The sequence below is a fragment of the Halichoerus grypus genome, chromosome 9 (assembly GCF_964656455.1).
Source record: "Halichoerus grypus chromosome 9, mHalGry1.hap1.1, whole genome shotgun sequence".
NCBI classification, from domain to species: Eukaryota; Metazoa; Chordata; class Mammalia; order Carnivora; family Phocidae; genus Halichoerus; species Halichoerus grypus.
In genome coordinates, this window is record NC_135720.1 from 32,445,351 (window position 1) to 32,469,085 (window position 23,735).

Below are 23,735 nucleotides of genomic sequence, written 5' to 3' on the forward strand. Positions count from 1 at the left end.
AGAGTTAGTACATTGTTTATGGCAGATATAAGTACTGCTCCATGTCCAGGTTTCTGCGTACACATGGGTATTGGGTGGCAATGTAAAATGTATCCTTAGTGTGAACTAAGACACTGAATCATTTCTGCTGTATTTTACTCAATATGAACAGACTTAAAAACATGGTATTTAGGAGACCATGAGGTTTTTAGCATTTTAAGTTGTTTTATACCTTATCTGTTTAAAACTAAAATGTTCTTCCTGTAGCGACTTATTTTTGCCATTTCAAACATTGCATAAGTCCATTTTACAGACATCCAGAGAAGGAAAACCATAATCTTGGAAGATAATAGTTAGAATTATATAAAAACTCTTAACAGTTCTGGTATCGGGGCACCTGGGTGGCTCAGTCTGTTGAGCCTTTGCCTTTGGCTCAAGTCATGATCACTGGGTCCCGGGATCGAGCCCCACATTGGGCTCCCTGCTCAGTGAGGAGCCTGCTTCTCCCTCTCCCTCTGCTCCTCTCCCTGCTTATACTCTCTCTCTGTCAAATTAATTAATTAATTTAATTTAAAAAAAAACCAATTCTGGCATCATGAGAATGACATAGTGTAAAATCCCAATTCAAAACACAACCTCTTAAAAACAAACAAACAAACCTCTTGGTAAAAATAAAGACATACAGGGTTTTTCTAAATTCCCTTAGCTTTCTCTAATCTTATCCATAACTATTTAACTTTCTTTTCAATTGGATTATCTAAAATTTTCTTTTGTGGGGTGCCTGGCTGGCTCAGTTGGTATAATTTGCTATTGTTCTTTTAATTTACTTTATATGAAAATAATAATGAACAAAGTATTCATGTAATATCTAGTTTACAAATAAAAGCATTAAAGATCAGTGATCACAGAAGCAAAACAGAGAACGCTTTGGCCATGAGCCCTGGATCTTTCACTGGATTTTAGCTCATAACTTCATCTCATAAATTTAATTTATTACACTGTTAATTTTCATAATGATTTCAGTAACCATTTCAATGTGCTCTAATTAATCTCATCTTATCGATAAAAGCTACAATTCTGATCCATGCATTTTTTTTTTATCCAAAGCACATGTCATTTTATGCAAATTATCTAATTTTTCCTTAAGTTTTACATGTCATTTTATGCAAATTATCTAATTTTTCCTTAAGTTTTATTCCTTCAAAAAAAACTACAAGAGAATGAATTATGGGAGAAATTACTTTAATTAGGTAGTCCATCTGTTATTGTTGGGTGATTGTTTTCACATTTCCTCTTAGCCAAAAGGCTGGGAACAAACTAGATTCTTTGTTTTGATAAATCTTCTCTTTTTTCCTTGTTCTGTAAGCAGTCAAAATCTTTGAAGTAATCATTCTTTTTTTTTTTTTTTTTAAGATTTTATTTATTTATTTGACAGAGAGAGCGAGAGAAAGCACAAACGGGGAGGAGAGGGAGAAGCAGGCTCCCCACGGAGCAAGGAGCCCGATGCAGGGCTCGAACCCAGGACCCTGGGATCAGGACCTGAGCTGAAGGCAGTCACTTAACAGACTGAGCCACCCAGGTGCCCCTGAAGTAATCATTCTTAAAACTCCTGAATTTATGACTTACAATATTATCTTCTCCATTTCGTAGCATTATTACCCCTTATTGAGTAATCTTTAACAAATTGATAAAATTTTCTTTAAAAAATTTTACCTCCCTCATTTTCTCTGAGGATTAAGTAAGAAAATATAAAGCAGTTAGCAATGTGCTGAAAGCATACAATAATATTATTATAAAATATTGCTCTCAAGATGAAAATTTGTTTAAATATTTAATTTAGCAAGTATACTTAGGCAAAAAATTTTGGTGAGATTGATGAAACTTTACATGTATTAACAAGTTAAATCCTCCCAACTCCTGAAACAGCTACAATTATTATGCCAATTTTATAGATAATGAAATTGAGCCTAGACATTTGCTCAAAGGACACAATAAGAAAGTGAAGAAGCATGGTGCTGGAACACTGGACAGCTACATGCAAAAGAATGAAACTGGACCACTTTCTTACACCATACACAAAAATAAACTCAATTGGACTAAAGACCTAAATGTGAGACCTGAAACCATAAGACTAAAAGAAAACACAGGCAATAATCTCTTTGACATTGGCTTTAGCAACATTTTTCTAGATGCCTCCTCAGGCAAGGGAATCAAAAGCAAAAATAAACTATTGGGATCACACCAAAATAAAAAACTTTTGTACAGCAAAGGAAACCATCAACAAATGAAAAAAGCAACCTACTGAATGGGAGAATATATTCACAAAAGATATATCCAGTAAGGGGCTAATACCCAAAATATACAATGAACTTGTACAAATCAACACCAAAAAAAAAAAAAAAAAAAATTAAAACATGGGCAGAGGACCTGAAGAGACATTTTTCCAAAGACATACAGGTGGCCAACAGACATGAAAAAATGCTCATCATCACTAATCATCAGGAAACTGCAGATCAAAACCACAATGAGATAATCACCTCACACCTGTCAGAAGGGCTAGAATCAAAATGACAAAAAAATAAGTGTTGGCAAGGATGTGGAGAAAAAGGATCCCTCATGCACTGTTGGTAGGAATGTAGACTGGTGCAACCACTGTGGAAAAGAATTTGGAGGTTCCTTAAAAACTTAAAAATAGAAATACCATATGATCCACATGCAAAAGAATAAAGGGTGTTTATCCACTAGAGGGTGTTTATCCAAAGAAAATGAAAATGCTAATTTGAAAAATATATGCACCCCTATGTTTATTGCAGCATTATTTACAATAGCAAAGATATGAAAACTACCCAAATGTCCATGGATACTTGAATGGATAAAGAAGATGTAGTATATATATACGACAGAATGTTACTCAGCCATATAAAAGAAGCCATGTGCGACAATGTGGATGGACCTAGAGGATATTATGCTAAGTGAAATAAGTCAGACAGAGAAAGACAAATATCAGATGATTTTACTTACATGTGTAATGTAAAAAAACAAACGAACAAAGAAACAAAGGGAAAACAGCTTCTTAAATACTGAGAACAAACAAACTTGCCAGAGGGGAGGGGAGGATGGGTGAAATAGGTAAAGGGGATTAAGAAGTACAAACTCCCAGTTATAAAATAAATAAGTCATGGAGTTGAAAAGTACAGCACAGGGAATAGAGTCAAAATATTGTAATTACGTTGTATGGTGACAGATGGTGACTACATGTACTATGATGAGCAAAGAATAATGTACAGAATTGTTGAATCAGTATGTTGTATACATGAAAGTAATATAATGGTGTATGTTAATTTTACTTCCAAAAAAAGCGTTTAAGTCTACTTATTTATTTAAGTAAGCTCTACACCCAATTTGGGGCTTGAACTCACAACCCTGAGATCAAGGGTTATATGCTCTTCCAACTGATCCAGCCAGATGACCCCCAAAAAAACTTTTTAAGAGAAAGTGTAAAACCCTGACAGTCTGACCCCACAGCTGTAGCTGTAACCACCATAGTTTAACACTATTAGGAAGTGCAGGAGTAACATTAGTGGACAGGATCAAAGAGGAATAAGTTTATCCAGCTCTCTATTTACTGAGTCAAGGAAGCTTACATCTTTAAAAGCAAGTTTTTAAGCACATTTACAAATTCTAACTGTATTTTTTCTTTTCCTTTTTTTTTCAAATTTTTATTTATTTATTTAACTAGTTAGTTAACGTACAGTGCAATATTGGTTTCTGGAATAGGATTCAGTGGTTCATCACTTACATACAACACCCAGTGCTCATCATAACAGGTACCCTTCTTAATACCCATCACTCATCTAGCCCATCCCCCACCCACCTCCCTTCATCATCCCTCAGTTTGTTCTCTATAGTTAAGAGTCTCTGGGGCACCTGGGTAGCTCAGTCAGTTAAAACATCTGACTCAGTGTCAGCTCAGGTCATGATCTCAGGGTCCTGGGATTGAGCCCCACGTTGGGGTCCCCACTCAGCAGGGAGTCTGCTTGTCCCTCTGCCCCTCCTCCTGCTTGTGTGCTCTCTCTCTCTCTCAAGTAAATAAAATCTTAAAAAAAGAATCTCTTTTATGCTTTGCCTCCCTCTCTCTCTTTTTTCCCCTCCCATATGTTCATCTGTTTTGCTTCTTAAATCCCACATATGAGTGGAATCATATGATATTCATCTTTCTCTGGCTTATTTCACCTAGCATAATACACTCTAGCTCTATCCACATTGTTACAAATGGTAATACTTCATTCTTTTTGATGGCTGAGTAATATTCCATTGTGTGTGTGTGTGTGTGTGTGTGTGTGTGTGTGTGTGTTTACATGTATATGTATACATGTATATGTATATATGTATATGTATATATGTATATACATATATATACACATCACATCTTCTTTATCCATGTATCAGTCGATGGACATTTGGGCTCTTTCCACAGTTTGGCTAATTGTATTTTTTCATAAAAAGAATAAAAAACACTCACAAAATTTGAAGATTAGACAAAGGAACCAAAAAATTACTCATAAACCCACTATCTTAACACAACCACTATGAATTCTGGTGACAGGTCACATAAAGTATTTATATAATTGTAAACAAACACCCATACTTTTTTCCCCCATACTTTTTCACTTTGCATTTTAGGTAGGAAATATTTCTTGTAAGATAGTTTTCAGAAAAATTCTTTTCATAACATGTAATTTAAGGCACTAGTCTAACTTACTCACTCACTCCCTAATCTTGGACATTTGGGGGGTTTTCCAATATTTTTACTATTTAAAAGATGTTGTGACACATATATTGATGAATAATTTTTTTTTCTGCAGGTAAGACTATGTCCTTACATTGGGAATCCCTGAGTCTGAACATTGCTTGAGACCCCAACAAACTCCATTCTAAAAGGACTTATAAAGTACACTGTCACAAGCAATGTAGACATGACATTAAAATCATTGAGTATTATTTTGAAAAGATATTGCCAATCTGGTAAGTTACAATCATATTTTAACATGCATCCTTTATACTTCTGAGGTTGGATAACTCTCCATATATTTATGTACTAACTGAATTTTATCTTCTACATCCTTTACCCAGCACCAATAGTACCTGCTACACAGCAGGCACTTAATAAATGTGTGTTGAATGAATTAATATATTCACTGGGCTTTTCCAATTTCTTATTTGTTTTTTTGTGTGTGTTTGTGTATGTGTGTGTGTGTGTTTAAAGGAAAAAGATGTAAAACCTTTGTACTGAGACAAATATTTGCCTTAAGCCCCTTCATAAAAATCTGGAATATGTACTCCATGCTTCCCCAATCAGAGATGACACAGAACGTAATTTATCTTTTTTTTTAAGTTTATTTTTTTAGTAATCTGTACACCCAACATAGGGCTCAAACCCATGACCCTGAGATCAAGAGTCACATGCTCTTCTGACTGAGCCAGCTGGGCACCCCTACTTCATCCTTTTTAAAAATTGATTCAGGAGGGGTGCCTGGCTGGCTCAGTCAGTAGAGCATGCAACTCTTGATCTCAGGAGTCGTGGGTTCAAGCCCCATGCTGGGTGTAGAGATTCCTTAAAAAAAAAAAAAAAAAAAGCAGGGGCACCTGGGTGGCTCAGCTGGTTAAGCATTCAACTCTTGATTTCAAGACTCAAGTTACGATCTCAAGGTTGTGAGATCAAGCCCTGCATCAGGCATCACGCTCAGTAGGGAGTCTGCTTGGGATTCTCTCTCTCCCTCTCCCTCTGCCCTTCCCCCACTCGTACATGTGCACTCTCTCTCTCAAATAAATAAATCTTTAAAAAAAAATAAGAAGTTAAAATTCACTCAGGATAATCACTTACTGTACCAGATATTGACATTCAATCTTTATTTGATACATTTTTCTATTAAAAAAAAATCTTTTAGGGAAAGGTAGGTTTCATTTGATATTTTAAAATACTTAAGAGTTAAAGTACTTTTTTAAAAAATACAACTTAATGGTATTAGTTAATAAATAAGTAACAAAATAATAATCTCCCATATCTTTAAAGTCTCTAATAATTACAAGGTTAGAATTCTGTTTGAGGTAAAATAAGAATTATAACTTTGATATAAGACCTGAATTCCACACTTATGAAAGACATAGGACTAAAAAAAAAAAAAAAACAACGCTCAAATATTTTATTTTCAATCTTGATTTAAATGTAGCTTGATAGTTACGGACTATGATTCTCTCGAGAGAACTGAGTCAATTAAACTAAAGCTCTCCACAGATTTATACTCCATGGGAAGTACACTAAGCTATTCCTACCAGCAACAGAATGACTCTTCATTGTAAACTCTTGTTCAACTTTCAGATGCAAGACTAACAGCAACTCTAAGCATTCTCTGGATGATCTGCTGGGTTTCTATATATGACACTTCCACCTTGTAAAAAGAACAGACCCATCCAGGCCCAGGTCAACAACTCATTAATGTTATATTTTCTCCCAGAACATGTTCAACCTACAAAGCCAGAACATGTGGCTCAGGTTGTATTGCCTCTTCAACATTTCTAAAAGATTTTCTTTTGCACATAAATTTGGATATTTTATTTCCAATGTGTATATTTATATTCTAGTATATATAATTCTAATACAACTTATATTTAATTCAACATAATATTCTAATACATTTTATATTCTTCTTTTTAAGTAGGCTCCACACTGGGCATGGAGCCCAATGTGGGGCTTGAACTCGTGACCCTGAGATCAAGACCTGAGCTGAGATTAGGAGTCAGTCAGATGCTTAACCAACTGAGCCAGCCAGGCACCCCGAATACATTTTATATTCTACCGTATAATTCTAGTAAAACAGTCTCTTCTCAAAAACAAAACTAACAAAAAACGTAAAGACCCATTTCAGCCAACCAAACCACAAGACACCTAATCATGACAGCACCCACACTAAAGGTACAACAGTTGGCAATGAAGACACTCTGAACCAAGCATTTGGGGAGGAGTTTTCTTACTGGCAAGGATTCTCCTTCCCACGATGTTCTTGTTAGCAGTACTTTCCTCATCGCTCTGCCAGAGTTTCTATCAGCAAGAATTTCTTGGCAGTAAACTCACAATTTCCACCCACCAAAGGAAACTGAAAGAACCAAAGGCAACAACCAGCAACTTGAGAATTTTAACGTTGTTGTCTACCATAGTCCAGTAAATTGATTAAATTTCCATGTTACTAAATGTAAGAGAAAGCCACATTAAGTCCATTCAAGCCACAAACCAGTTTTCCTGTGTTTTGGATACAAACACTATTACCCCGTCTATCTTAAGAGTTGACAACAAAACTCCCAGTTTCTGTGCATTTCTATAAAAATCTCCTTTCACAAAAATGAGTAATTTCAAGTTTGCAAAGAATTTTAGTATTTGTTTCTAGTGTCTTAGTAAATGCTATTATAAAAAGGAGAACAAGTTGCCCCCAAATAACTGAGGGATATGTTTCAAAGCTTTTGTAAATAGCATTTGTGCACTGTTTTACATTTTAATTGCCCTCTTACACACATTACCTACTCTGATGTGTACAGCAACACTGTGAGGTAAACAAGAGGAACTTACCCACGGTTCACAGTTGAAAAGCCCAGCTCATACAGTTTAAGTGTCCAAGGTTACACGAGTAGAAAATGAAATAACCAAAACTCAGAACACAAGTTTTGTTTTTCTCATATCACTGACTGTGTGTAAAGTGGAGCTCAGAATTTGAAATCTATCTTCCCACAAAAATAATATGGTACATGGTGGTTTGGAGTCTAAACTAATCCACAAAGACCTCTTATTCACAAAGACTGAACTACTGAAAAGTAGTACAACGCTATACAGCTAAAATGGATTTGTGCGGACTGACCTGAGCTCCTAACTTACACAGACACCTCTTTAGTAATAAATATAACCTATACCACAGAGAAAAGATCTTCTTGTATAAACGATTGGCCAATCTTCCCAATGCCCATCCTCTGAAGAAGGAGCTAGACCATTCAGAGCAAGAAAGGAGTGCAGAGCCACAAACACATCCCCTTCCTTCTTTCTGGTCCCAGTGGCCATTGTTTCTCCCCACCAGTGGAGATAAAATACAGCAGCTTCGGAAATAGTATTTGCTCTCTGGGATTCTTGCAGTAGTTCACTGTCAGTCCCAAGTAGAAGCTGTTTATTCAAACAGATAAGCTCTGTGTCAGGTGTGTTAAGTCCCAAGTACCTAGAGCTGGCATGGTGAACAAGTTTTAGAGCACTCCAATGGGAATGATTCAGATTAGAATGGGGCTCAGGGGCAGGAAGGGTGGATGGGAGATGCCCATAACAGGCATGTAGGAATTTTCAGGAAAATTCTTCATTTTATACCCAAATTAGAGAAAGTGATCAAATCAGAAAGAAGTGACTGCATTTTTTAGATACATTCATTTTATTTGCTCAAAATAAAAGAGGAATCTGTACTTGTCCATCACTCCATAGAAAATCCAGAGGATCAGTTAAGTACCAGAACAGTTAGTATAGAGGAAAGAACCTTGGAGAGCTCATACTTATCCACCAGGCATTCACTCTTATCAAACCCCCAGGAAGGCCTTCCAGGACACCCACTACCCCCACATCCAGGCTACATGCCTCTCTGATACAGCCTTGCCCCATGTAAGCCCACAGCATCATGTACAGCATTCGTCTCATGAGATTATAGCTGTTCAAAGAAAGGACTAAAGAATCAGAAATCACAGATTCTGTAGGTAATTCTTTTCTTAAAAAAAAAAAAGATTTATTTGAGAGAGAGAGCACATGCACAAAAAAAGGGGGGAAGGGCAGATGGAGAGGGAGAGACAGAATCTCAAGCAGATTCCACCAAGAGCAGAGCCCAAAGGGAGGCTTGATCCCACAACATGGGATCATGACCTGAGCCAAAACCAAGAGTCTGACACTCAACCGAGCCACCCAGGTGCCCCTAAATAGTCTTTTCAATTATGTAAATTTAGCTGATTAACTTCTCTGAGTCTCATCTTTTTCTTAGATGAAGAGATGGAACTAATTTTTTTTTTCAAACTACCACCAGGCTTCATTGCTCAAAATGCAAGCTAAACACTGAGAGTAAATGAGGACCCCAAAAAGACAGAGTCCAGATCCATGGAGGCAGGAATGGGACTGGTGGGATGTTCCTTGCAAGGCAGCACTCCACACTGGGGGAAACCAAACTAATTTCTTATGGATCCCCCAGTTATAGAACCCCAATCAAGATAAAACTATATCAAATCATAGCAAGGTTCTTCATAAGACTGCAAAGTAAGTGGCACAGAGTATATAGTCAATAAACATTTGTAGAATACATTGGTGGTTTTCCCTGTTTCTATTCACAAGTAACCTGGATAATAGGCAAATCTGTCTCATTTTCAGTACTTACTTCCACAATCTTTAATATCTATTGTGGCAAATGGCATGTCTATCAGAGAATCCATAGCATTAGCTTCAAATTCTTCTGACGTTTCTTTTTCTCTTGATACATTTTCACACTCACTGGAATTTATTCCTCCTTTATCAAAAAGAAAAATGTATTATTTAACTTATTTTTTAAAATTATATCCTAAACTAAAACAAGTCAACCAAATTCAATATAAATTAACATCTGTTGAGAAATGATACTTGTATTCAAATATATTGTAAAGCTATATAATCATTATTTATACCATATTCTACATTTCTATAAATGCACTTTTATGTAAAACAGCTTTAATAATTTTCTGAAGCACAGTATTCAACTTGGGGTTAGATGAACACTGAGTTAATCAACAATCCCTAAGATCTTTTATAGCTATTTTCTTAACTCTAAAACTACATTTTTTCCACATACTTTTGAAAACAAATCAACAAAGTTTTATCAGTCTCCTTCACATTTTTAACAGTATCATGTATGTGTTTTCATTTGTACAAGTTCTGACCTTTATTTTTTTCAATAAAGACTTTTAAATTTTTTCTCTCCATTATTCTATTAACATTGGAAATTCATGGCTCCAAATATGAATGGTTCTAAATATGCTTTCCTAGAAATTCAATGATTAAAAAGCAAAAGATTTTATAGTTCTCCTGACAGCCCTGAACTATTTGCTAATATTAAAGACATTTGTTATTATTAAAGCCACATTTCACATTTGGTCTCTGTTTTCTAGTTATGGGTGGAACAATCATATACCTTGGGTGGAGGTTAAGGGAAAGAGGGTGTCTGTTTAAACTGATAAAATTGCTAAATGTATCAGTAGGTGGTCGTCCCAGTACCATTATTTTCCATGCTTTTATTGACAGAACACAAATGTTGTCTGAACTAGGACTGAACAAAATCTTGGGGTAATTGTATAATTTTTACCCTATGTATTTACTAAAGACTAATTTACCATTAAAGATATTAATGAAGTCATTTAATTCTTTCTGTTGTTGTAACCCTCTATTTCCAAATATAATACATAAACCACATTCCATTAAGAATATGGCTTACAACATACAACATAATAACTATCATGAAAAGTAATAGTAAACATGTATACCAAAAAATCTAAATTTTTATTGCAATTTGAGTGATCTCTATTCTCACACACACCACACACACGCACACCACACACATGCACACGCACATTTTCTAGATAAAAGCAAAAAAAATACAACAAAAAGATTTATATATAAATTAGTCATGTTCGATACCAAAACAAAGAAAAAAAGTAATAGTACATTCTTAATAATGATACTATTTATTTATCAAGTATGAGTGCCTGGCAAACAGTGTTCAACAAATATTAGCTTACTATGAGCCTAATCACAGACTTACAACTATTTGAAATATGTGAAAACAAGTAAATGTTTCCTCTCTATTTTTATGTCTGCACTGAAAAATATAAATGCAGTTTATACCTAAACAAAATAGATCAATACATATCTTGTACCTTTGGGCACATGCAGCTACTCATAAAGAATCATCACTGACCATGAAGCCTACACTTGAAAAGGTAGCAACAAAGAGTATTTGGGCAGTTAAATATGCACAAAGCCGAATGAAAATCAGAACAAAATGAAATAAACCCAACTTTTGTTTTTCTCTATTGTATTCTTAATCTAAGAACTTATTACTAAGTTCTGAAGATCTAATGTACAGCATGGTTACTGTAATTAATACTGTACTATATACCTGAAATGTGCTGAGAAAGTAGACCTTCAGCATTCTCACCAAAAAAAAAAAAGTAACTATGTGAGGTGATGGATGTTAATTAACTGGACTGTGGCAATCATCTCATAATATATACTTATAAAAAATCATCACACTGTACACTTTACATATATACAGTTTTATTTGTCAATTACATCTCAATAAAGCTGGGAGGAAAAAAAGAACTCAGTGATATGAAATTGGCCCATTAACACTGGCATTTCAATTGTAGCTCTCAAGTCCCTGTGCCCCTCAGAAACATACTGGATTCCTGGCAATTCGCAGAATGGCCTAAGAGGCTGACTTCTGTGCTCTAACCACATACTGTGAAGGCAAAAGGAAGACTTGAACGGCATGATGAATTAAATCTTGTCATTTTTTGAATGAAAAAAGTTATTGAAATACTTTGTTTATCTTGAGCTCCATTAACCAATAGTTAGAGAACAAGCGCTCTGTGGATCACTCTGGCTATACCAAAAGCAGAATCAGGAAGGGACAATGGTCACTGGTGACAACAGTGGCATTTGGATAATGATGCAAGGCAAGCTGGCTGCTATAAGAGAAAGGGTTTGGTACCAGAAATTAGGAGGCAGATATTCTAGTGTTGTGTGCTGCCACCTCACTAACTGTGTGATCCCAGGCAATTCATAGGAACTCTCCAGGCCCCACTACGTATCTCCTCTTCTAGATGACATCGTTGTCCTGGTTAAAAAATTCTAAATCCTGGCTGCACTTTAGAATCACCTGGAGCTTTTTAAAATTACCAGTGTCTGGGTCCCACTCCAGGCCTATCAAATTGGAATCTCTGGACATCAGAGTAGCTGCGGATATTTTCTTGAAGCCTCGCAGGGTGATTCTAATGTGCAATGGAAGTCGGAAAACCACTGCTCCCAAAGATCCCCCTTCATTTCTTCCGAACTTCAATCTTCACCAGACCAAGAGATTATGTTAAGAGTTGAGAATAATCAACTTAAAAGTAAAAACTCAGATCAGATGTTTCCTGTTAGGGAAAACTTTCCTGATTCCCAGCTCAGGGCTGAGTTAGGCAATCCCATCTCCTTCCCAGGACCTAGTGCTTCCTCGAGTCACAGGACAAACACATGCAGGCGTCCATTTGTCAGTCTTCTCCATCAGACACTAAGTTAGTGATCATATAATCTACCACCCAAACTGGGACACCTGTGAAAGTGAAAGGGGGCACTTTTCATAATTACACCCCCATCGATAAGTACGGCCCCCCTAGTCTAAGTTCCTTAAGTGCCACGTCTTATCTTCATTTGATTCCTCAATGCCTAGCACAGTGTTCAGCTCACAGCTGGTGATCAATACATTTGTACTGCATGACTGGATACAGGTAAGCACACATTTGAGAGTGGTTAATAATCACTCAAGTTACACTGCAGTACAGCTATCCCAATGCCCAAGAAAACTCATTCCTGGTGCTTAAATGGCAGCTTCAGCACATCACAGATTCTCATTTTCACAGGATGATGAAGGAAAGGTACTATTATCCCATCTGACATAAAAATAAAAGGTGAAGGATATTAGTACTTGCTCAGTATCATTCTCCATCTTGTCAAATAAAACATATAGAAACTCTTGAATGCAATGTTATGTCAAAACCAACAGTCTAGAACTTGAAATACAAACTTTGTTCCATGAAACTACAGAATAATAGAAACAATTTTGTAGGTATGAATTATTAACTCAGAAAAAAGAGAATGCCACTCCCAAATAACTCTTCAAAAATTGCTGGTCATTCTCTAGCGCAATGTTTCTCAACAGAGTTCAAATCTGGAAGCCTTCCTCCAGTTCTCTAAGCTCCACTGTTTGGGCGAAGGTGACAGACGGGACTGAAAGACATCCATCGTAACTGCACTTTCTTTCTACAGAAGCTGGAAGTACGTTGCTTTTGAAAAACTGCCTTAAAATAACGGACTCTTAAATAAAGCATTTAAACCATAAAATGGTCATTTTGAGTACTAAAAATGTGGTCTAACTAGAGTCAAAATAAAATTCTATCTTTTGCACAAATCCAAATAAAACGACAGCTAACACTTAAGTATGTAGTAACAGTAGGCAGAGCTGGAAGCGAGGTATAGATAATGACTCATTTAATCCACACAACCATGCTATCAGGGAGGTACTATTAACTTACTGATTTTACAGACTAGCCAATTAAGTAATTTGCCCGAGGTTACAGCTAAATTTGGGGTTGGAATTTGAATCCTGTCACTCTACTGTCAAAACTTCTTTTTCTGGCCACACACCCCACTGCCTCTCAACATCCGTAGTTTATGGAGCTGTAAAGTGAGGGAATGCTTTCAGAAAACACTCTGAAGCTATGAAAATGTTCTTCTTACTAACGTATCTGTATCTATCACATATGCTGACCCAGACTCACCACAGCTTTGTTTAAAGGAAAGTGGAACAACTTAAATGCCCAGTAACAGAGAAATAAATGAAGCATATTCACTCTAATGACAACTACGAATAATGGCTATAAAGACTGCAACAACCGAAAAAAGTTTATAACAAATATTGACTTTTTAAAAAGCAAATACAACATTGCATATCTTCTGTCATTACAATTATATAGACAAAGTCTAAAGGATATAAATTATTTCTATTGCTGACCTAGCTGTACTCAAAATATTTGTATTTTTCCTCATTCTGCTATTCCAATATTTTATTTATTTATTTATTTGACAGAGAGACACAGCGAGAGAGGGAACACAAGCAGGGAGAGTGGGAGAGGGAGAAGCAGGCTTCCCGAGGAGCAGGGAGCCCGATGTAGGACTACATCCCAGGACCCTGGGATCATGACCTGAGCCAAACGCAGACGCTTAACGACTGAGCCACCCAGGCGCCCCTATTCCAATATTTTAAATAGAATATTACTTTTATAAAAAGAATGCATTTAAAATATATTATAAAACCGTACATTAAGTATACACTACTATTCAAATATATGTGCACTTCAGCAAATGACTTTGAAGACAGGCCAACAGATGAAAAAAGGACAGTTTTGCTTTCTGTCACACAAAATGCAAGCTTTCTATTTGGATAATAAAATGTGACTTCATTAAGCAAGACTCTTCTGTTCACTCTACTAGGTATATCTGGGAGGTATGCTCCCCAAGAACCAATGGAAAGGGTCACTGCCGTCCATGCTAGAGAGGGCCTAGCCACTAAAAATAGCAGCATCTTACATCTAGATAAGTGTTGAGCTGTGTGATAATCAACAAGTCAGCTTTGGTTTCCTCTTCATAAAAAGAGAACAAAAATACAATCCACTACTAGAAAGAAATGGACAAAATAAGTTAATACTGGGTGAAAAGGAACATAGGGAGACAGTAAACTCCAAAAACATCTTAAGCTTTGCCAACCAAGTATGAGTAAGGCAAAAGACCCAGATAATGCTACCAGTATCCTGAACTTCAAGGCCACACACGAAGCACAGAGCCAGGGTGTGGGTCTCCTTTCTCCCTGACAATCCCCACCCACTCTCTACGCCCTCCGCACCCACCCACGAGTCTTAATCATTCATTCCCATAATGATTGTACACCTATTTCTATTCGTTAACGGCTATCATGTAACACATTTTAACATTTTGAGGCTCTTTCTCTTTTTATGCGTTTATACTACAAAAAGTGTCTCGCAGATGAGCGTCTCTTCTCTAATTGGATTTTGGTCTCTTTCACCTCAAGTCCAACCCCTCACTAGCTCCACCCACAAAGTTCCGTTCACAATAATGCTGACCTAAGCTGGAAATGAATTCTGGACCCTACTACAGATTTGGCGCCAGTTTAAAAGAGGTCATTTCCACACCTAGAATAAAATCCTAAATGAAAACAGCGCGGTGGCTCAGACCTTTAAGGTCTGGGATAGACAACGAAAACCGAGACTTTTCTGGGTTTCATCGACCACACAAACACCATGGGGGGGGGGGCTTGAAATTGGAACAGAAGGTCACAAGATCAGAAAGGGGAAACAAAAGTGAAACTTGGGGCAGGTCTGCACCCCTCGCCTCCCGCCACACCAAGAGCGCGCGCACTGGAACGCTGGGTTCTAGGCAGCTCGGAAGACGCCGGGTTGCACTAGGCTCCTCGGCGCGGCCCGGAGTCCCGCCGGCACTGACGGAGAGGAGACCCCGAGCGCGGAGGACGTGAGGTCGCGCTCCCCGCGCTGGGGACGCCGGCGGGGCGGCGAGGCCCGGCCCTCCCCGAGGCTGAGCACTGAGCGGGGACCCACGGCCCCCGGCTCCGGCCGCCCCACCCGGCCCGCTCGGCAGCCCGGGCTCACCGGCTCCGGGGCGCTCCATGGCGGCGGCGCTAGCAGACAGCGCGTCTGGGCTGGCGGCGGTGGCAGCGGCGGCTGCCAAGCGCTGCGGCCCAGAAGTGGGCGCGAGGCGGAGGCGGAGACCGCGGCGGGGCCGGGGGCGCGCGGGCGGTGCGCGGGGGCGGGGTGGGGGGCGGTGGCCGCGGGGGGCGGTGCGGGGGGCTCGGGCCGCGGCGAGCAGGCGGGCGGAGGCGCCGAGCCCCCAGAGCCGCAGGGCCCGCGGAAGCTGCATGGCCAGACCAGTCGCCGGGTAGCGGCGGAAGGGGCCGGCCAATTCGCCGGTGGTACCCGGATAGGGGCGTCCGACGCGAGCCCAGCGCGGGGAGGGCGGAGGGGGCGCCACGACCGGCGCAGCGGAGAGCTGGGGGCGCTTCTCTGCCTCGCGGCGCTCCGTCCCCGGCTGCGCTCCCGACCGGGAGGCCTCCTGCGGCCTTTGGCAGCCCTCAGTCACTTCCCGTGGCGCGGCCTTTCCCGCCCCACGCTTTGAGATTAGGGTAAGATTGGGACCTGCCTGCAAGGTATTCCATGGCCCGCGGTCTTCTAAGGATCCGTGTGATTAGTTTTGCAAAGAGCTTTCAAAATAGTTCTGATTACAAAATATTTGGAAAGAGCGAGATGTACAAGAATGAGACCATGTCCGTCTGTATAATTAAATGTCTTATTTACTTTGCTTTTTTTTTAAAAAAAAAAAGGCAAATTGTGGCAAAGTCTCGAATTTTTTTTTTTTTTTTCCGACTGAGCCAGCCAGGTGCCCCAAGAGGGTGTTTGTTTTATTTTTTTGTTTGTTTGTTTTAATTTTTTTATTGTTATGTTAATCACCATGCATTACATCATTAGTTTTAGATGTAGTGTTCCATGATTCATTGTTTGTGCATAACACCCAGTGCTCCATGCAGAACGTGCCCTCCTCAATACCCATCACCGGGCTAACCCATCCTCCCACCCCCCTCCCCTCTAGAACCCTCAGTTTGTTTTTCAGACTCCATCGTCTCTCATGGTTCTTCTCCCCCTCCGATTTCCCCCCCTTCATTCTTCCCCTCCTGCTACATTCTTCTTCTTTTTTTTTCTTTCTTAACATGTATTGCATTATTTGTTTCAGAGGTACAGATGTACCTCTGAAACAAGTCTCGAATTTTTAACAATGGTTTTCTGCCTAGAAATGGAAACCAGCTAATTGATTTTTTGCAGATTAAAGCACTGGTACGAGTAAAATGTATTGCATTTTTCTTAACATGTATTGCATTTTTTGCAGATTAAAGCACTGGTACGAGTAAAATGTATTGCATATTTCTTAACATGTATTGCATTATTTGTTTCAGAGGTACAGATGTACCTCTGAAACAAGTCTCGAATTTTTAACAATGGTTTTCTGCCTAGAAATGGAAACCAGCTAATTGATTTTTTGCAGATTAAAGCACTGGTACGAGTAAAATGGGAGAAAAAGCAATTTACTTAATTGGGGGGCTGACCTTGGAACAGAATTCTACTGGACTTTTAAGTGCAAAGAAGCCATGCAGTAAGAAAAATTAGGTGCACCCCTCAAATTAACGTAGCCTGTTTCGCAAATGCCGCTTGACTGATCTTGAATGCATCCTAGAATAGGAATGGAAGCAAAGACGACCTTGGCACAACCACGATAGTTGACGTAAAGACCATGCACAGGAAGTAATAAAGCTTGTTACTCTGATTCTAAAATGATTCTAGCAAGTTGAGTATATGATCTGCACACTCATAGCAATTATGGACTGATTAGAGAGGTACAACGGGTTCCCCTAACATTCACTGCCCTGAGGTTGTGCAGGTGAATAAGACAGGTCTTTTTCTCAAGGAACTGATCACCTAATAACAGAGAAAGAAACATGAGTTTCTGCAATAAGTAATAAACTAAAAGCTGCAAAAAAAAAAAAAAAAAAGTAACCCACGCCTATATTGAAGGGGATAAGAATATGCCACCCCAAAAGATGTCACTTGGACATCAAGATTTGGGGCTGGGAGCAATTGAGAAACAGCAGTGAAAGAATTCTGCCCTCCCCCTTTATGCTAAAAGCAGGGCATAAATTTCACTTTGTGAAGGTGACATAAATTTCCATTTGTAAAGATGTTCCCCAATTCCGGAAGAGGTAGAAATCCTATCAGCAGAGAAGAGTAACTCATATCTGCATAATGAACCTTATTAAACAACCTTTATTTACCAGACATTTCCTAGTCACCACCTGAAAGCAAAGTCTTAGTATTTCCAAGTGCATAGAGGTTACTCAATGAATAGCTGTTGAATGAATGAAACTTTTATAAGCATCAGATCTGTTTAAATACTCAGATTTGTCAAAAAAGAAAGCGACACACCCAAATAAATTTCATAAAAAAGAAACAGTATCATAAGTAATAATGTCCTAAAGCTTCACAGCCTAAGGCAAAAAAACAGCTGACACTGACATTAACATGTGAGTGTTAATTGCTAAATGAACCTACCTGCTCTAGCAAGAACTCTGGTGAAATACCTCCAAAATACATCTGGGGTTCTAAATGGTGTCTGACATCGCTAATGAATCTTCCAGGCTGCCTTTGCCTCTCTGAGCCCCTCCGGTTCAGTCTCCTTTCCAGGAAGCTCTCAGTCCTCACCAGACATCGGCTGATTGGTGGTTCACCTGGCCACATGGATCGTCTCAGTCCTCAGGGTTAGAATCTCTTGCAAATGAGAACACCAGTTTTCCCCCGTGCTTTACATTCTGCTTGGCGGTGTTGAGAGAGAGGCGGAGACAGAGACAACAGACCCAAAATGGAGTCACTTATGCTAAGTGTCACGTCAGTAAACCAGCACTTCATATCTAACCTAATGACAATTTCAACCTCTCCCAGTAAAGTAATCTTAAACCAGTAAATTTGGAATTTCTTGGTCAGCACTAGTGAGGTAATCCACCGGATAGGCCCCTTCTATCCCCCAAAGAAAGATAATGTAATCTGCCCTTTCCTCGTCCCTGCCCTCTTTTGACTATAAAAGTCTCACATTTTGTTCACCTGTTTAGAGCTCCTTTTTATTTGCTAGGTGATATGCTGCCCCTTTTGATGAATCATTGAATAAAGTCAATTTGATCTCAAATGTATTCAGTTGAATTTTGTTTTTTAACAATGGATAAGGTGACACACAAGATTATTTGGACCTCTGAGAGATAATTCATTGAGATAGCATGTTCCTTTTGTTAAAAACAAGACAACAGGCCCAAAACAGAGTCACTTATGTCAAGCCCCACATCACCAAACCAAGACTTAATTATAGTTTCAACTGTCCTAGAAATGGAATCTTAAACCAGTCAGTCAGGAGTCACCTGATCAGCACTAGTTAAGGAATCTGCCTGATAGATCCCTGCCACCTCCTCAAGGAAAATAACCTTGCAAGAATCCACACAGTTTTTGTTCCTAGTATAACCTCCTTGTTCCCATCCCTTCTGCTCATAAGAGTCTTTCATTTTGTACAGCTCCCCATCCAGAGCTCCTTCCTCTCTGCTAGATTAGATGCCACTAGCTTCAAAACAATGTTTGCTCAAATAAACTCTTAAAAATTTAATATGACTCAGTTTATCTTTTAGCAGTTCACACGCACAGCTTTTTTCTCCCCAGAGGACAATGTACAGTGCCAAGAGAACTGGATTGGAAGGGTTCCAGTTCAAGCTGCAGCAACACTCCTGGGCTCCCACCCTCTCTGACCTTCAGGGCCTGCTGCTGAATTGGCTCATGCATCTGGCCAACTCCTTGGTTCTCTTTTGGGTTATGGTCTCATCCCCATGCATTTCTACCAAAACAGTTATTGCTGCTTTAGTTTTTGTCCTAGAAGTTTCTTTGGTCCTCCCAATAAACTACATCTACAAGTGGTTATCAAAGAAAATGAAGTCACACAGTTCCACAAGACATAGCCAGTTATCAGTAGAAAGTCAACTGCGGCCCTTGGTCATCCAGGGCAACTCAGGAGGACCTTTCATTTTGTTGGATGAGGAATGTGTGTTTAACAATAAAACATGTATGCTTTTAAATTAATGTTTGAGTATAACATTTGTTTAAGAAATCACTGTTCATTACATTAAAAAGAATAATAAAGGGGACAAAGGGAGGCCACGTTTATTACATTTAAAAAAAATCATCACACCTATTTAATAATAGATTTATTTCAGTAGCCAGTCAGAATTAAAAGGTCTGAAAAATTAAATGTCAAGAAACAACATTTTAAATTATTTTAAATATTTCTGACTTCAAATTTCTAATTTTGTTTTAAGATTTTATTTATTTATTTGACAGAGAGAGACACAGCGAGAGGGAACACAAACAGGAAGAGTGGGAGAGGGAGAAGAAGGCTTCCCGCCGAGCAGGGAGCCCGATGTGGGGCTCTATCCCAGGACCCTGGGATCATGACCAGAGCAGAAAGCAGATGCTTAACCGACTGAGCCACCCAGGCGCCCGCCCTTCTGATTTCTAATTTATATATGTAACTTATGTTGTTTTATACAATTTTTAAATTCAGGAAAACTCATGGAATAACATTTAAAATTAACTATAACATATCAAGCAGAAGTATATCTCTCTAGATATAGACATACATACACACACGTGTGCTATAGCATATATTTTATAAATATAGAATAATATTGCATCTGGCCTTGTAACCTGCATTTTTCCTTGCAATATATTGTGACTAATTTCACAGTCATTAAATATTCTTTTATACCATAATTTCAATGGCTGAATATTAAATCTTTATACAAATGTGTTTCCTGGAGTATGCAATATTCATTCATCCTGTCTATCTCTGCTGCTCCATCAGCTTTCTCTGCTTATATGTGTTATGTGGACAAGCACTGAGGTTCATGCGAGGGGGCCCATACTTGGGAGGTTCCCTAAGCTGCTGACACATACTTGCTCTATTGGAAAGGTACAGAGTCAAGTACCCCTGTCCACAGGTGTCTCATGTACACCTAATGCCTCATGATTATTAGATACCTCTTGGTCCTTCCATCCCTTTTAACATGCATCTACATTTAACAGATACATGCTTCCTTTACTCACCATTCATCTGTATATAATACATCTCCATTCATTCATCTTTTCTTCTATAACAGAAGAAACAATTACAACAGTTTTCTTTTCTTAACGGATCTGAATATTCTTCTATAACAGATCTGAAATGCAAGTGCATCTTGCAAATCTAACAAAATTCTCTAATCTGCTGCCATTTTAGCAAAACTTTCTAACTCACCTTGGATTTCAATTTAGCATCAGAAAATCTCCAGAAAACCTGACCTTAACTTCCGGGTTGTATTTAATTCTCCTAGCACTGAATAACTCCTACTCTGTTTCCAAGGTAACAATAAAAGGAAAAGGTTGTTTACCCGTCTAGATACTCCTCTTGGTTTTAAGATTTGTACTTTTCCCACCCACTTAGCTCCTTATTAAAACTCCTCATTGTGGGGTGTGCCTGGGTGGCTCAGTCCGCTGAGTGTCTGACTCTTGATTTCAGCTTAAGTCATGATCTCAGGATCCTGGGATTAAGCCCCCTCATCATGCTCCGAGCTTAGCAGGGAGTCTGCTTGAGGATTCTCTCCCTTTCCCTCTGCCCCCTCCCCCTGCTCACGTGCACTCTCTCTCTCTAAAAAAATAAATAAATAAATCTTTAAAAAATAAAAATTGAAAAAAGATAAAACTCCTTTACTTGGAATGTATCTTTGTATTCACCCTTGCTCTTCTTAATTCCTTCAAAGTTAATTATTTATTTAATACATATAAATTAATGTGTGTGTGTGTGTGTGTATGTGTGTGTGTGTGTAGAAGGGAACTGCAGAAATGGGATCCCTTTGGCTATGTGTTAATCTAAAGGTTTCAGCCCCACCTGGCCTATCCTTAGGGCCAATAAGTGTCCTCACCTTCCTTTTCCCTCCCTGGAGTTTTTTGTTGACAGCCCTGACATCTGAATTTCCACAGCAGGTATCCACAAAAGTCACTGCCTTCCCTTCCTTCCCAAGAACCCTCACCACATATATTATAGGTGGAGTGACCAACAGTCCTGGTTTGCCAAGGACTGTTCAGTTTTAGCACTGAAAGTCTCATGTCCAAGGAAACCCCTCAGTCCTAAGCAAACAGAGACAATTGTTACCCTAATACAGATCAAAAGAAATGAGATAATGTGTCCAAAGGATAAAGATTTCCTGAGAGAGCCAGGGAAAGCTTGGAAGAGGAGGTAATATTTGAGACCAGGTCTGAAAATGAGTGGAGTGAGAGAGTTAGAGCACAGGGGGTAACACATTCCAAGCTGGAAGTCAGGACTGTGCAAGTAGGTACAAGAGAGAGTGGGTCTACCAGTTTGACTGGTTCAGAGGTCTGGGAGATAAGGCTGGAAAATTAGGTTGGGACCAGATTATAGAAGGTCTTAAATGCCAGGATAAGCAATTGGGACTTTATTACATAAGAATTGGGATTTGCTAAAGACCTCTGACCTTGGAACTGACATGGTGAATGATGGCTTCAGAAAGACACATCTCGTATGTCTGTGTAGGATTTCCTGGAGAAGGCAGAGAGAGTCAAAGCCCCGAGTCTAGTTAGTTCACTGTGCTACTGTAGTCATCAAGGAATGAGAGGCAGAGACTTGAACTAAGGTGCTGGCCCAGAACTGAAATGGAAATGCTAGATTTAAGAGATTGCAAGACAATCCCTGGCAAAACTTAGCAAACAATAATGTGGAGAAAGAGAAAATTGGTTGGCACCAAGACATTAGAAGTGGGGTGAGTTGGGAGTTCTCAGAGCAATCCAGAATGAAGTGGGTGAATGAGAAGTGAGAGGATGGAGAGTGGCAAGTTGAGTAAGTGTGTGGGGGGTAATGCAACCCTTCTCCTCATGCCTCAGGCATCTTGAGTAAAATCAATAATTAAATCCATCAATTTTAAGTGTGAGCAATTCCGTTGTAGAAACCAAAGAGAAGGCTGAGGAACACAGAGCACATGAGGACAACCTGCTTAGAGGGTGGGAGGGTCCTATGGTTGTAAGTGCGTAAGAATTTGCAGCAATTGTACATGGGTGGTGGGACTTTCATGTTCCACCAGAATTTGAGCAGTTTCACTAGCTTTTGAGGGGTGGGAGTGCCATTCAACTCCGTTCCATTTAAATGCCCATGGGAAGGAACTAATAGAGAGAGATACAGTAAAGGAATAAAACCGGTTAAGTAATATTAGGAGTATAATGTCAGAACAAGATGAAGGCATTGATCTTAGATAAGAGAAATAGGAAGGATTGGTAGGATAGATGGATTCCGTTAAGTTTTTGGATGGGGCTGTGTCAAGGGAGCTACTTTCTAACGCTGTCATGAAAATAGGTGGTGGAATCATTGGCTGGGAGAAGACACTGAAGGAAGAATTTGGGTGATTTAGAAGTTTTAGAGACATACAAGTGGTCATTGAAACTATGGGTTTGTTTGAGGACACCCAGGGAGAGTGTATGGAGTTAGGGGATGATGGATAGAACACTTTCATTATCTTTGCGATTACAATCAGAATCTTTTTTTTCCTTTGAATACATTTCATCAGCTTCCTGAATTACTACATACTTATTACACTTCTTCCTTTCCAGGTAAAAATAAGAAATAATCACCGTAAGAATATATTCATCAAGAACGTGATTCTTTTTCTTCAATCAAATGAAATGGGATCATTTAATATTATGAGGAATGTACTAGTTTGTATCATTACTTAGAGATAATAATGTTCTTATATTGTTGGTCTTGAGATAATCTCTATTTTTATACACTAAAGCAGTTGGTACTTCTGACCACATTTTGGTCACATGCCAATTGTGAGATTAGGCTTAACAGCTCTAATTAGGCTTCCTGAATTTGATTAGTGCTGGGAATTTGTTTCTCATCTGATAGTTTATCCTATAAGATTTAGCTCAAAACCACATATTTTCTTGGCTATTTTTTGTATCATATAAATCATGTCAACCATCATGCTTTCCAATAGACCATTTTGCATTAGTGATTTCTTGTTGTTACTTTCTGGTAAGATCTTCTGAATACTGAAATGAAAGTGTTACAAGCTATGTCAGATTCTACTTTGTAGGTCATCGGGGCTAAATATTATTTGTTGGTTTCACTGTCCTCTTAATGTGCTTGAAGGTATTGATGTGGTTTATGTTTGAACTTCTCCTTGTCCATT

The 23,735-nt window shown here is 38.8% G+C and overlaps 1 protein-coding gene and 1 long non-coding RNA gene across 5 annotated transcripts in view; one reads left to right on the forward strand and one right to left on the reverse strand.

The window, feature by feature from the left end:
* Positions 1-16,137, reverse strand: part of AKAP7 (A-kinase anchoring protein 7) — a 142,300-nt gene extending 126,163 nt beyond the window's left edge. Inside the window, exons 1-2 of one of the 4 annotated variants that reach the window (XM_036120829.2) lie at positions 15,514-16,128; positions 9,420-9,548 (exon numbers count right to left, since the gene is read on the reverse strand). In XM_036120829.2, the coding sequence (XP_035976722.2) occupies positions 9,420-9,548; positions 15,514-15,781 (397 nt within the window). In that variant the 5' untranslated portion in view covers positions 15,782-16,128. Of the gene's footprint in view, positions 1-9,419; positions 9,549-15,513 lie in introns of all 4 variants that reach the window. The other 3 variants (XM_036120827.2, XM_078054718.1, XM_036120831.2) reach the window with 3 other exon arrangements.
* On the forward strand, positions 15,104-20,305 carry LOC118553714 (uncharacterized). Its single transcript, XR_013441113.1, has 2 exons — positions 15,104-15,608; positions 19,837-20,305. It is a non-coding gene; the product is annotated as an uncharacterized LOC118553714 (long non-coding RNA).
* The last annotated feature ends 3,430 nt before the right edge of the window (positions 20,306-23,735 follow it).